At 35.1% G+C, this 13,055-nt stretch overlaps 1 protein-coding gene across 2 annotated transcripts; it reads left to right on the forward strand.

The window, feature by feature from the left end:
* Positions 1–274: 274 nt before the first annotated feature.
* Positions 275–12,846, forward strand: LOC110688705. Of its 2 annotated transcripts, XM_021865454.1 has the most exons (6): positions 275–1,107; positions 9,829–10,134; positions 10,232–10,715; positions 12,033–12,301; positions 12,412–12,615; positions 12,754–12,846. In XM_021865454.1, the coding sequence occupies exons 2-5, from the start codon at positions 9,829–9,831 to the stop codon at positions 12,484–12,486; spliced, it is 1,134 nt and encodes a 377-aa protein (XP_021721146.1). In that variant the 5' UTR covers positions 275–1,107; the 3' UTR covers positions 12,487–12,615; positions 12,754–12,846. The 2 variants fall into 2 exon arrangements, with proteins under 2 accessions (XP_021721146.1, XP_021721147.1); XM_021865455.1 differs by lacking the exon at positions 12,033–12,301.
* Positions 12,847–13,055: the final 209 nt, after the last annotated feature.

Below are 13,055 nucleotides of genomic sequence, written 5' to 3' on the forward strand. Positions count from 1 at the left end.
ATGTGTATATTAGATTGATTGTAGCTACTGATGCGAATGGTATGATAAGAAAATTTTAGTTTTTTCGTTCTCAACGGGAGATATAAATAAATTAGTCCACTTCTTATATAGCTATGTGGAGTATTATTCAATTATTTTTCAATTAATAAAATAACATTATAAAAAATTAAAAGAAATTCAAATAACATAAAATACTATTCAAATAACGTTCCTTTAAATTTTTTTTTATTGACCATTAGTAACCAAGTCCTTTAATAGTAAATGAATTACCTTTGTTTTTATTTTTATTTTTCCTACGGGTTTAATAATTTGATTTATAAATCGTGCATCGCACGGGCACTATGCTAGTTGTACTATATAGGTATAGTATCAAATTATCAATTGCCACATGTTCAGTAATCCCAATACATACCATTTTGTAGATCCGTACAACATCACACTACTACATTTTTGATCAAATGCCACGGCCTAATAAAGGCTATTGCAACGGTATTTTAATTGCCGTTGCAATAGAGTAGGTTAATGCGTTTTAATGTGTGAGAAGTAGAGCTATTACCACGGCTTTAATGAACCGTTGCATCAGCCTAGATATTTCAACAAAAAGGAAAGCTATTGCAACGGTTTGTGATTATAGTAATGGAAATAGTACGTATAGCAGGCGCGCTGAAAATTTCATCTTCCCTCTACTTTTTTGCCCAAATATTTTGAACCCTTATTTTCTCTCTACTGTACTCTCCGTATACTTTCCCCATTTTTCTGATTTCTCTATTTTTCTGTTCGAATTCACCATTTCCCCCATTTTTCCATTTCCCCCAATCCTCCATTTCCCCCAATTCTATTAAGCTATTTTAATTAGCAATTCCAAAAACTTTAAATTCTCAATTTTCCCCAAATCTCCGATTTTAAGGCCATAAAATACTCAAAAATTACTTACAATTTCTTGAAAATTCTGAGAGGAAAACTTAGTGAAGTAGAGGAAGGCGGAACTCAAGAGGTGGTGTAATTCAAGTGACGTTTGGTTGCTCAAGAGGCGGCGTAATTCAAGTGGAGAAGTTCCATTTTCGTTTTGCATGTCCCTGTTGCTGATATCTCGACTTTGAGTTCAAGGTATACAACGATTCTTCATTTCAGAAATTTGATTCTTCATTTCAGAAATTTCTTAATTGAAATTTTTGTTGTTGTGTTTTGATAAAATAAATTTTAAATTTTTATTGCTGTCTTTGGGAATTTGTATTTGAGTTTGAATTTCAGGTTTATTTTTTCTCAAATTTTACTGTGAAAATGCTATACATTTTTGGGGTATGTTTGGTTGAATTTGTTGTTCTTTTTGCTTGAATTATATGGGGAAAAATTGCTGTGATTTTCTGGTGTATATTGTGCTCGAAATTTGGGGTGTGCGGCTTGATTTTGATAAATTAAAAATTTAATATTTAATTGACAAATAGATGCTGTTATTATAAATGCCAACCCAGATGTGAAAATTCAGGCAGACCACAAAGTGGAGAAGGAGCTGTGATCGGATGAGAGGAAGATGGTTTGTACATAAGATATGACCCAGAGCCCATGTTTAAATTTGGGGTGTGCTGCTTGATTTTGAGAAATATATGCAATTCTATGTAAGCAAGAATAGAGTTAACTAATTTAAGAGTTCAGAACAATTACCCATGTTTTCCATTAGTTTGGGCATCACGAAAACAACTAACAACATGAAGCCAACCATAAGACCAATTGTGTGAGATTCACTGTTGATCCACTGTTGGATAGAATTATACTCTGTGATAAACAAGACTAGTTCATGGCTTACCTCATAGAGTCATAATAGTATTCTACTTTCTGATCTGAACTGAGTCCTTTGTATTAGTTTATATATGTTTCTGATCTTGAAAATATTATGGGCTTAATATCCTATATTTTATGCATTTTTAGTTTACTTCATCTATGATCTGAATTAGATATTCTGATTTCAAAATAAAGCCACTAATTTTTGATTATTGAGGATACAAATCTGTCTAAATAAAATTGCTGAATAATGAAAGGTATTAATTTCTTTTGGACTTTTGAATTGATCATGTACATGAAGGATTCTTAGGTACTTTGTTTGTTGCTGTTCTGATAATGAAAGGTTTCTGTCAGTTTCTGATGATGAAAGGTTTCTGTCAGTTTCTAATAATGAAATGTTTCTGTCAGTGACTCTCTTAACTCTTAGTGAATTGGTTAAATGTTTTTATTGTAAAAATTAAGTAAAATAACCCTCTTTATTCTTACCATAAGGTATGGATAGTGGAACTAAAGAGTGGTGGATGTTTGCCAAATGGAGTGATGAATATGAACGGGGAGTAGATGAATATGTACAAAAGGCTTTTGCTTCTAAGTCTCAAGGAAATCAAATTTGTTGTCCTTGTGAAAGTTGTCATTATCGTTTTTGGCGTCATGAAGGTGTTGTGAGAGATCACCTTATTTGTAATGGTTTTGTTCCACAAACGGATAGGTTATCAGAGTTAGGGATCCACTTTGAAAGGAAACAAACTGTTTTGGATAACGAAGAAGGGTCAACCCCAAATGATTTTAATGATGACATAGTAGAATTTTTGCATGATGCACATGATGCTTTTAGAAAGGGGCCAAATGACGAGGCAAAAAAGTTTTTCAAGTTAGTTGAAGAGGGCCAGGAAGAATTGTTCCCTGGTTGTAAAAATCATTCAAAACTTTCCTTCATGATCCGTCTTTTTATTTTGAAGTGTGATCATAAGCTAACTAATGTTGCTTTTGGAGATATATTGGAGCTTATAAGGGAGGTGTTACCTGAAGCGAAACTGCCAGCTTCTTTTAATGACGCAAAAAGTGTTCTGAAAGTGTTGGGGTTGGATTACACTAAGATTGATGCGTGCCCAAATGATTGCATGATATATTGGGAAGAGCATGAAAATGCAACAAGCTGCCATGTTTGTGAGACGCCAAGATGGAAATCAAATGACACAGAGAATGACATACAAAATGAAAATGGAAAAACCTATAGGATTCCTCAAAAGATTCTTAGGTACTTTCCAATCAAGAAAAGGCTTCAACGACTATTTTTGTGTCAAGAGACGGCGAAATACATGACTTGGCATGCTGATGGGCGTGAAAATGATCATCTCTTACATCATCCTGTTGATGGTCAAGCTTGGAAGGAATTTGATTCTTTATAACCAAAGTTTGCTGATGACCCACGCAATGTGAGGCTTGGGTTAGCCACAGATGGATTTAGCCCATTCAATTCAATGAGCATTGTCCATAGTACATGGCCAGTAATGTTGATTAATTATAACTTGCCTCCTTGGATGATTATGAAGCCTGAGTTTTTGATGCTAGCCTTACTAATTCCCGGCCCGTCTTCCCCTGGCAATGACATTGACATATATTTGCAGCCACTTATCAAGGACTTGAAGGATTTGTGGGAGTTTGGGTTGGAAACTTATGATGCTTCGACTAATCAAAGGTTTGACATGCATGTAGCATTGATGACTACCGTGAGTGATTTTTCGGGTTATGCAATGTTATCTGGGTGGAGCACAAAAGGATACTTGGCATGCCCTGAATGTCATTATGAAACAGATTCCGAGTGGTTGCCTTGTAGTGGTAAGACTGTGTATAGGGAAAATCGTAGATTTTTGGATCCATCTCACCCTTGGCGTCATGATAAGAGGAATTTTGATGGAAAACTTGAGGAAAGATGTCAACCTATTCGTGATGATGGAAAATTTTGATGGAAAACTTGAGAATATGTTGCGTGATTTTCCAAATGCATTTGGAAAGAAGCAAAAGAAACCAAGGCGTGATGTGGATGATCCGAATCCGTGGAGAAAGATACCCATATTTTTTAAGTTACCATATTGGAAGCATTTCTCTAATCGCCATAATCTTGATGTAATGCATATTGAGAAAAATTTCATTGATAATATCATTGGGACATTATTAGACATTTCTCCGAAGACCAAGGATAATGTGAGTGCTCGTTGAGATTTGGTAGAACTTAATTTGATGCCAGAGCTTCAACCAATTGAATTTGAAGATGGTAGTGAAGAATTTCCAAGATCTCGCTTTTGGATGTCATTGGAGCAAAAGCGTAAGTTCTGCCAGGTTATAAAAAATGCTAAGCTTCCTCAAGGTTATGCTTCCAACCTTAGTCGTTGTGTGCAAGTTGGAGAAAGGAAAATAGCAGGCTACAAAAGTCATGATGCTCATTTTATGATGAATTATCTTCTTCCAATTGCTGTGAAGACAACATTACTCAAAGATGTTGCTAGTCCTTTGATAAGACTTTCTGCTTTTTTCAAAGGTATATAGAGTAAAACTATTGATCCTCGAGATCTTGAAAAATTGCAATCTGAGATAGTTAAAGCTCTATGCCTACTTGAGAGGATTTTTCCACCTGCTTTTTTTTTATATAATGGAACATTTACCCATACATTTGGTTGACCAAATTAAGTTGGGTGGACCTGTGAGTTCAAGGTGTATGTATGGGATTGAGAGGAATCTTCATGAAATGAAACAAGATGTTCGAAACAAGGCTCGTCCAGAAGGCTCAATGGCAGAAGGAAACCAAGCTAAAGAATATGTTGCTTTCATAGCTAGATTTTTGAAACGATCAAGAAAAGCCACACCTAAAGTTAATGAGTGTGGTACCTCAAAATCATTTTTCCCTAAGGTAGGACATCCTATCAAAGGAAAAGGAAGGACCTCAAAGAAAAAAAATCGTCGTGGAAACATAATTGATCGCAATACATGGGCACAAGCACATCGTTATGTCTTGTTCAATTGTCATTGTGAGGAAGTTGAGAAATATATAAGGTAAGATTTGTAATCAAAATTTAGATTTATTAATATTTTTTTTATAAAATGTCTTTATTCTAACTCTAGTGCGTTAGTAAGAGAAATATTTTTTTTTACAGTGAGCACAAGATTTGTGTAAGTGCTAAAAGGAAAAGAAAATGGAATAGTGCTCAAGACCACAACAAGGATTTCATGGATTGGTTTAGGGAGAAAGTTGATTTGATTCTTAAAGATGGCCATGATAATATCCCGGACCATATTTTGTGGTTATCAAAAGGTCCCTCTCACGTTGCCAAAAAGTACACAGGATACTCGGTTAACGGCTATAGATTTCATACCATGAAGCGAGATGCAAACTGCGGAACTCAAAATAGTGGCGTCACTCTAACAGCCATTACACATAGCTTTGCAAGCTCCAAAGATCAAAATCCTGTTGTGGGAAATGTTAATTATTATGGTTCAATAACTGAAATCATTGAGATATCTTATCATGGTCATTTCAGTGTTGTCTTATTTAGATGTCAATGGTTTCACTCAGATAAGGATGATGATGAGCTTATTACGGTTAATATGAATAAGACCGTTCTAAAGAAGAACCTTTTATCTTAGCAACTCAAGCACATCAAGTGTTTTATGTGGAAGATTTGAATAGAGAAGGTTGGCATTATGCTGTTCAAATTCCTCCTAGAGAGTTTTCAGATGGTATTGACATATAGGGGTGTACACCGGTCCAAAACCGGACCGGACCTGGACCGGACCTGTTTGGACCGGGGACCTGAATTGGGTAATTATGAGGACTGGGGACCGGACCTGAATTAACAGGTCCGGTTCCGGTCCAGACCTGAAAAATCAGGCCTGGTCCAGGTTTAGACCTGAATGGACCTGTTTTGTGTTTTTTTCGTTTGTTTTTTTTAATAAAAAACCTATTGGACCTGCATATGGACCTGTTTTGTGATTTTTAGACATGTTGCATAATTTAATAATTACATACAAACCAAAATTATCAATCACAAAACTAAATAAAGTCTATAAAGTCCCAATTCTCAAACACCAAAAATACAATTGAATCCACCGAAAATACAAATAAGTCCACGAAAACTCATAACATTACATAAATTCTCTTAAGTCTCAACTCTCAAAGTCTCAAGTACTAGAAATACATAAATTCTCCAACGAGTTGTTTTCCCTTTGATCGCGTGATTCACACTAATGAGTCCACGAAAACAACTTCATCGTCTACATCGTTAGATTCACCACGTTGCACCTCTAAATAAAATACAATATAGAATATATTAATGATTGATAACAATGAAATAATAAATTTGGTGTAACAAAATTTCAAGTACATAAAATTATTACTACCTTTCTCTATTTCCTCTAACTCTTTCAAATTTTCTTCCACATCAACAATTGGCACTTCCTTAGCTCTAAGCCAATCTTGTGTGCAAAGTAGCGCTTGAACCATCTTCAATACAAAAATATTACACAAATATGTATAAACAAAGTCATATTAAGATATAAGCAAACTTGATTTTATAAAATAAAAAGATAACGATGCATTACCTTAGGAGTTAAAAGAACTTCGAAATGGATCTAGAGTACGACCTCCCGTACTAAAAGCAGATTCTGATGCAACGGTCGATAATGGGATGGCTAGTATGTCACGTGCCATGCGATTAAGAATCACATAACGCTGACCATTCTTACCCCACCATGTCAATGCATCTTGTTCTTCCTCCTCCGGCCCTAATTGATCATTTAAGTACCTATCCAACTCACTTATCGCATACCCACTTGTCCCCTTCAATCGTTTTGCTCTTTCTTTTAGTTTCCTCACATAATCGGAACCCACTCCTTTACTATTATCAATATCCATTGACATATTATCTCCACAATCTGGAATATTAGAAGTAGCATACATTTTTCTATATTCCTCAAATAAAGAGTAAGCGAACTCCTTCACATCATTAGCAAGTTTTGTACCCTTTTCCGGTCCATGCATATCCGTTAGTGTCAATTCAACAATGACCATCTTAGAGTGAGGGTCGAGAAGAAGAGCAACATAAATGAATTTATTCATCTTATCCAAATCCCCCCAATACTTATCAAACTTTTTTTTCATTGCAATGGCCATAGCTTGAAAATTCAAGTCCTCACTTTGTTCCCAATTATTTAACATATCATACATAGAAGCAATTTCTCCTAAACCTTTATTAGCTGTCACATAATGGGAACCAGAAATTCGTTTAGTCAACAGATAAAACCCCTCTAGAAACAAAACTAGCTTCTCCACTTTTTCCCAATCTTCGGGTTCGGGAGGCCTTTCATTGTCATTCAAATCCTCTCCATCAAGAAGAGATAACCCACTAAAAACACGTCGAAACTTCAAAGCCGTTTCCAACATTATGTATGTGGAGTTCCAACGAGTGGGGACATCAAAGGATAAAGAAGATTTTGAATCTATGTTTGCTTTTTGCACAAGATCTTTGAATCTAAGTATTCTTGCAGAGGAATTCTTAACATATTTCACAGCATTTCTAACTCTATCAATGCACACACCATGTTCTTTAATACCATCCCACACAATTAAATTAATGATATGAGCAATGCATCTAACATGAAGATTTTTTCCATCATTAATACATCCTGTTCTTCTAACCATTCTACTCAAGTGAGCACAAGCAACATCATTTGAAGAAGCATTATCAACAGTGACAGTAAAAAGTTTATCATCAATACCCCAATACTCTAAACATGCCTCAATTGCTTTTCCAATAGCCTCTCCTTTATGACTAGAAATTGGACAAAATTTATGATCTTTTTTATCTAATTTCCAGTCATTATCAATGAAATGAGCTGTAAGACACATATAATTAATTCTTTGTATTGAAGTCCAAGTATCAGTGGTCACAGAAATTCTTTGACATGTCTTAAACATTTCTCTCAATTTCTCTTTTTCACTATAATACAACTTTAAACAATCACGAGCAATGGTAACACGAGATGGAATGTGAAATTGTAGACATGCAACTTGCACAAAGTGCCTAAAACCGGGTTTTTCCACATGCTTAAATGGTAACTCATCAACAATAATCATGTGAACCAATGCCTCTCTAACATCATTCAAGTTAATAATCCTACTCCCACACTTTAATTCACCACTCTCATGTTCTTGATCAAAATACAATTTAGTTTGCTTTTCTTTGCCCTTTTCTTTTTCTATATTAATAGGATTACCGAGACATGATTCTGCATGATTTTTAACATTTTTGGAACCATTAAGATTACCATCAGCAGCAAAAGTTTTAGGACAAAACTTACATTCAGCTCGTAGTTTTCCATTCTCGGCGTACTCTAAGTAATATTTCCAATACTCAGCTTTCCTCTTACTTTTTCTGTTCCATATATACTCCCGCGCCGCTTTTAGCTTCTTATCAGGAGCCAAAGTAGATTGCAATTCTGCCATATCCTTTTCAGAAAGTGGTTGTGACGTTTGTTCAGAAAAAGAAGCCGACCGTTTGAATTGAGAGCTCTCCATCTACAATATAATTATAGACAATATAAGTAATTTTAAAGTAACAATTATATACACATACCATTTTATAAAAAAATTTAAGAGCAACTTACATTGCAAGAATAAGAATCCGTGGTTCCTCCACTCCCTTGTTAGCCCTAGGCAAGTCTGCAAGAATAAGAACAAGAATAAGAATCCCTGAACTGCATACAACTATGTCTTATCAATTCTAAACAAGTTAGCCAACTCAAATCTGAATTCTGAACTGCATACAACCATGTCTTAACAATTTTGATACAAGTTAGCCAACTTATTTAATCATCTGAGTCTCTTACAAATCATGCACTACGTTTATTTATTTATTTATTTATTTAAATTTGGCCTAAACAGAGATTCAAAGGCTGTGAATCTGTGATAGTGTGATCAATTCTAAAACCTGAACCCTAAACTCAAAAAAACCAAAAAAAAAACATAAATTCGAAGACAAACCATACTTGTTATCAATTCTAAACCCTAAACCCTAAACTAAAAAAAAACCAAAAAAAAAACATAAATTCGAAAAAAATTCGAAAATAAACCATAATTCTTATCAATTCTAACCCCTAAACCCTAAAACCGTAAACCCTGAACTCAAGAAAACAAAAAAAAACATAAATTCGAAACAAATGAACTAAAAAAGAGAAATTCAACATGCAAACATCAAACAATCATTATAAGCAATTGAAACATGAATAAACATATAAATTCTAACACTTAATTCATTATTTCGAATACAAAATACCCAAACATAATTAGATAATTTAGATTTACATTAAAAAATAAAAATAAATAACTTACCGGAGAAATGGAGAATCGCGCGGCAGCTGTCTCATGCGGTGGGCGCCTGGGCTTCGCCTGAGAGAGTGAGGAAGGCAGGGAGGTGTCACTGTCGGCGGTGGGCGTTGGGCTTACTGGCTGAGAGATAGTGAGAGTGAGGGAGAGGGGGAGACAGCCAGGGAGTTTGGAGATTGGAGTCTTGGAGATAGCGTTAGGGAATTAGGGTTAGAAATGAAAGAGAACAGAATCGTCAGTTCGTCACTCAAGCAAAGCAGCAAGCAGCGTTAATTTGATTTTTGATTTATTTATTTATTTATTTTTAAAAAAATACAATTTTTCCGGGTTTTAGGTCCGGACCTGAAAACCCCGGGTTTAGACCGGGTCCGGACCGGAACCGGGAACCTTGATTTTTAAGGACCGGGACCGGACCTGAATCAACAGGTCCGGGTCAGGTCCGGTCCGGATCAGGTCGGTTCAGGTCTGGTTTCAGGTCCGGTCCAGTTTTTGTACACCCCTATTGACATACGTTATTTTAATACTTCACTAAATGTTATTTTACATACATAATTAACATACTTCCATTTTTTTTTACATTGCAATTTATTTCAATTTATTATATTTACATGGCAATTTATTTCAATTAATTATATTTACATACATAACTAACATACTTCCATTTTTTTCAGATGAAACCGAGTAGACCCAAAGTTCCTACTTCCCAAAGTCAGATAACTGAATATGAGTTGCAACGGCTTCAAAAACTGAAATTCAATGCAGAGAGAATGGAAGCCCGAGGATCAGCATCTGTAGCTAATAAGATACTGGAAGAAAAAACAAAAGCCTTAATTTGTCCAAGTGCAAGGCAAAAACGTATACCAGAAAATGAAGATGATGACTCTACGTCGGAATACGATGGTGAAAATGAGGTTGAAACTGATGACATTATGGAAGGTGACAATGTCACTTCTGGAAAAAGAAAATCTAGTAAGCAGGTATTCACTTCTATTTTGTCATTTATACACACTGTTTTATATTGTTTTTCATGGTTTACATGCAATTAGTAATGCTATAATTGCCTTTTTTTTATAGGTTTCAAAGCAAGTAAAGAAGTCATCATTTCGCCCTAAAACTATGGCTGATGTTGTGGAAGTGAATAGCCATAAGAAGCATGCAGTTGATGAAGTTCAGAACACTTACTCAATTGAGGTTGCTAGTGTTAAAGATCAACGCATCCAAAAGAAGCAGCAAGTTATCTCAGAAAAGAAGGGAACAAAACGAGCGTTCTGTTCTCCTGGTTCTATGTCAGCGTACCTTGAGTTCCGGAAAAGGAAAAAAGAAAATAATGATGGGTTTGTATCAGGTACTCAATCTTTTAATAATTCTCTGACAAGAAAAGCAATGAATAATGGCGCTGCATTTAATGAGAATACCAATGGTGATGCTGATGTACTAAGTGAGAATGAGGAAGTGGATGCACTAAATGAGAATGATGATGGTGTTGGTAATGAATATGAGGGTGATAAAGGATTACAAGATGAAGTTCAATTTCAGTTTGGAAGCGAAGGAATGCAAGGTATTTGCAATCATTTTACGTAGTATTATTTATTTTAGCTTTTGTTAACATGCTAAAGTCTGGTGAATTGTTTTTCTCTTATTATATCTGGATTTGTTTACTAAAAAGGTATAAATTTATTTTAAGATTTATGAAATATTGGAGTACATTGTGAGTTGGATTCTGCCAGTAGCTGCCTTAATAATTAGCTGACCTGTCAGTATTTTGATCTTTGGATTCTGCTAGTAGCTTCCTTATTAATTAGCTGCCTTAGTATTTTGATCGAGTTATCTCAGAAAATTTGTTTTGTTTTGGTGTGCAAAATGATATGTTTGTCTTCAATTTATTGAGGTTTTGGTGTTGTTGTTCTTTGTTGTTGCTGTTGCCTAGGCATTGTTGTTTGTTGGTCTGCTGCTATTTAAGTGCTCTATTGCTTGCTTATTTTTTTTGTGATCTGATTTAGTTATTTGCTAGCCTAGGCTGTTCACACTCAGTTGTACAAAGCATTTAGAACTCTATATATCATGTGAACTTAATTAACTAAAATAGACAAACCAATAATGAACAAGGTTAGAGCTGACTGTTTTCCTTCCCTAAATCCTCTTAATTGCTTCCTTTGCTTCTCTTGACTCTTGTTGACTTCCTTTTGCGCGTCTCGAGTATACCAAAAGTGGTGGCTGACCAGTGGTGTTGACCCCATTGAACCAATCCATAACAGTGCCTCAATCTTAAAAGACTTGTACACACCATCCCTTAGATAATTGGTAGACGAGGATCATCCCATCCATCCACTCTTTCATTATATACAAACTACAGAACTTGGCTAAGATTCTGCATTATTAGGAGACTAGGATGCAGATCATAATGGAGAAAACAATAGAAAAATTATTGTAATTTTCACTAAGACAGAATTATAGAGTTTCTCTTGCAGTCCTCGTGTCTTTGAGAATTGAAAGCTGCAAACAGGTCTTAAGCTCTAGTTCCTTGTATTAAACTCCTCATCTCTAGTATCAAAAAACCTGATTACTTGAAACACCGTCAATGCTGAAATTAACTGCCAGACAAGGCCTGTAGTGAAAATCAATAAATATGCCTTAATAGAAATTTTATAAAGGCTTGAACTGATTGGAATTCAATGTTTTAAGATGAAATACAACTGTAGGGAAACTAAACCGGTCGGCATTGTCATAAGCCTGAGGCACAATTACACTTTGACAGTTTGTTTATGGGATAACATGATCTGTTAATGAGCATATATCACCCATCCATCCACTATTTATTGAGGTTTATCACTCAAACTGATTCTTTTCTTGTCTTGCCACACAAATTCTGTCCAAGAACCTCCTGATTTAGAACCTAAAAAAGCTCCTAAAAGCAAAAGGCATCGAGGTCCAACAATGCTACCCAAGGTACATGCACGAACAAGAGAAGAGCGTGAAGTTATTGTTTTAAACTCATCGGGCCAACCAATTGGACCTACACGTGAAATTGTTCAGGAGTTCAAGCAATTCTTGGGTACTGTGGCAAGGGATTCTGAACTTGCACCACTAAATTACATTAAGTTTCCATGTCTACCCACACTTGACAAAATGTGGGAGTATGTCCAAGTATGTAGTAATATAATTCTTTAGCTTAAGTTCATTGGATTTCATTTTAAAAAAATGCTTCTTATTTTGTTACTAGACCATAAATAATTATATATTCATGATTTGTGTAGGAAAAGTATATGGTTCCTGAAGCTGGAAGAGAATGGGTGATGCAAGCTATCAATGGAAGCTGGAAAGCTCATTAATGCTTGACTAAGAAGAACTACTTCTATGCATATCCCACTGATGCTTTAAGATGGTTTCATAAGCCAGACACAATTTCAGAACCTCAATTTAGAGAGCTTTTGCAATATTGGCATTCTAAAGAGGTCGAGGTATTATGTATATGGTTTTGAAATGTGTTGTGCAATATTGACATAGTTTCATGACCTTAATAGCCTATTTGAATTTACTTTTATATGATTTATTTACGTGGTTCAAAATTTTTAAATCTTTATTGTGTTATCACATAGGAAATCAGTAAGATCAACAAAGACAATCGCCTAATTTTAGATGACATGCACACTATGGGCCGTAACTCTTACGCAATTTTACGGCATGAGTTGGTAAAATAATTCATCTCATTTTTTGACACTGTTATTATCTTTATAATCATTAATTTACAATAACTACATGTACTACATGAAGCTTTCACCCCTGTCCTTTAATTATTTGTAATCACTTCAATTTTATGTATAATGTTTCACAGAAACAACAAGATCCCGATAAGCAAGAACCTTCTCAAGCAAGGGTCTATAAGGAGTCAAGGAAGAGA

This window comes from Chenopodium quinoa, unplaced genomic scaffold, assembly GCF_001683475.1.
Source record: "Chenopodium quinoa cultivar QQ74 unplaced genomic scaffold, ASM168347v1, whole genome shotgun sequence".
Taxonomy (NCBI): domain Eukaryota; kingdom Viridiplantae; phylum Streptophyta; class Magnoliopsida; order Caryophyllales; family Amaranthaceae; genus Chenopodium; species Chenopodium quinoa.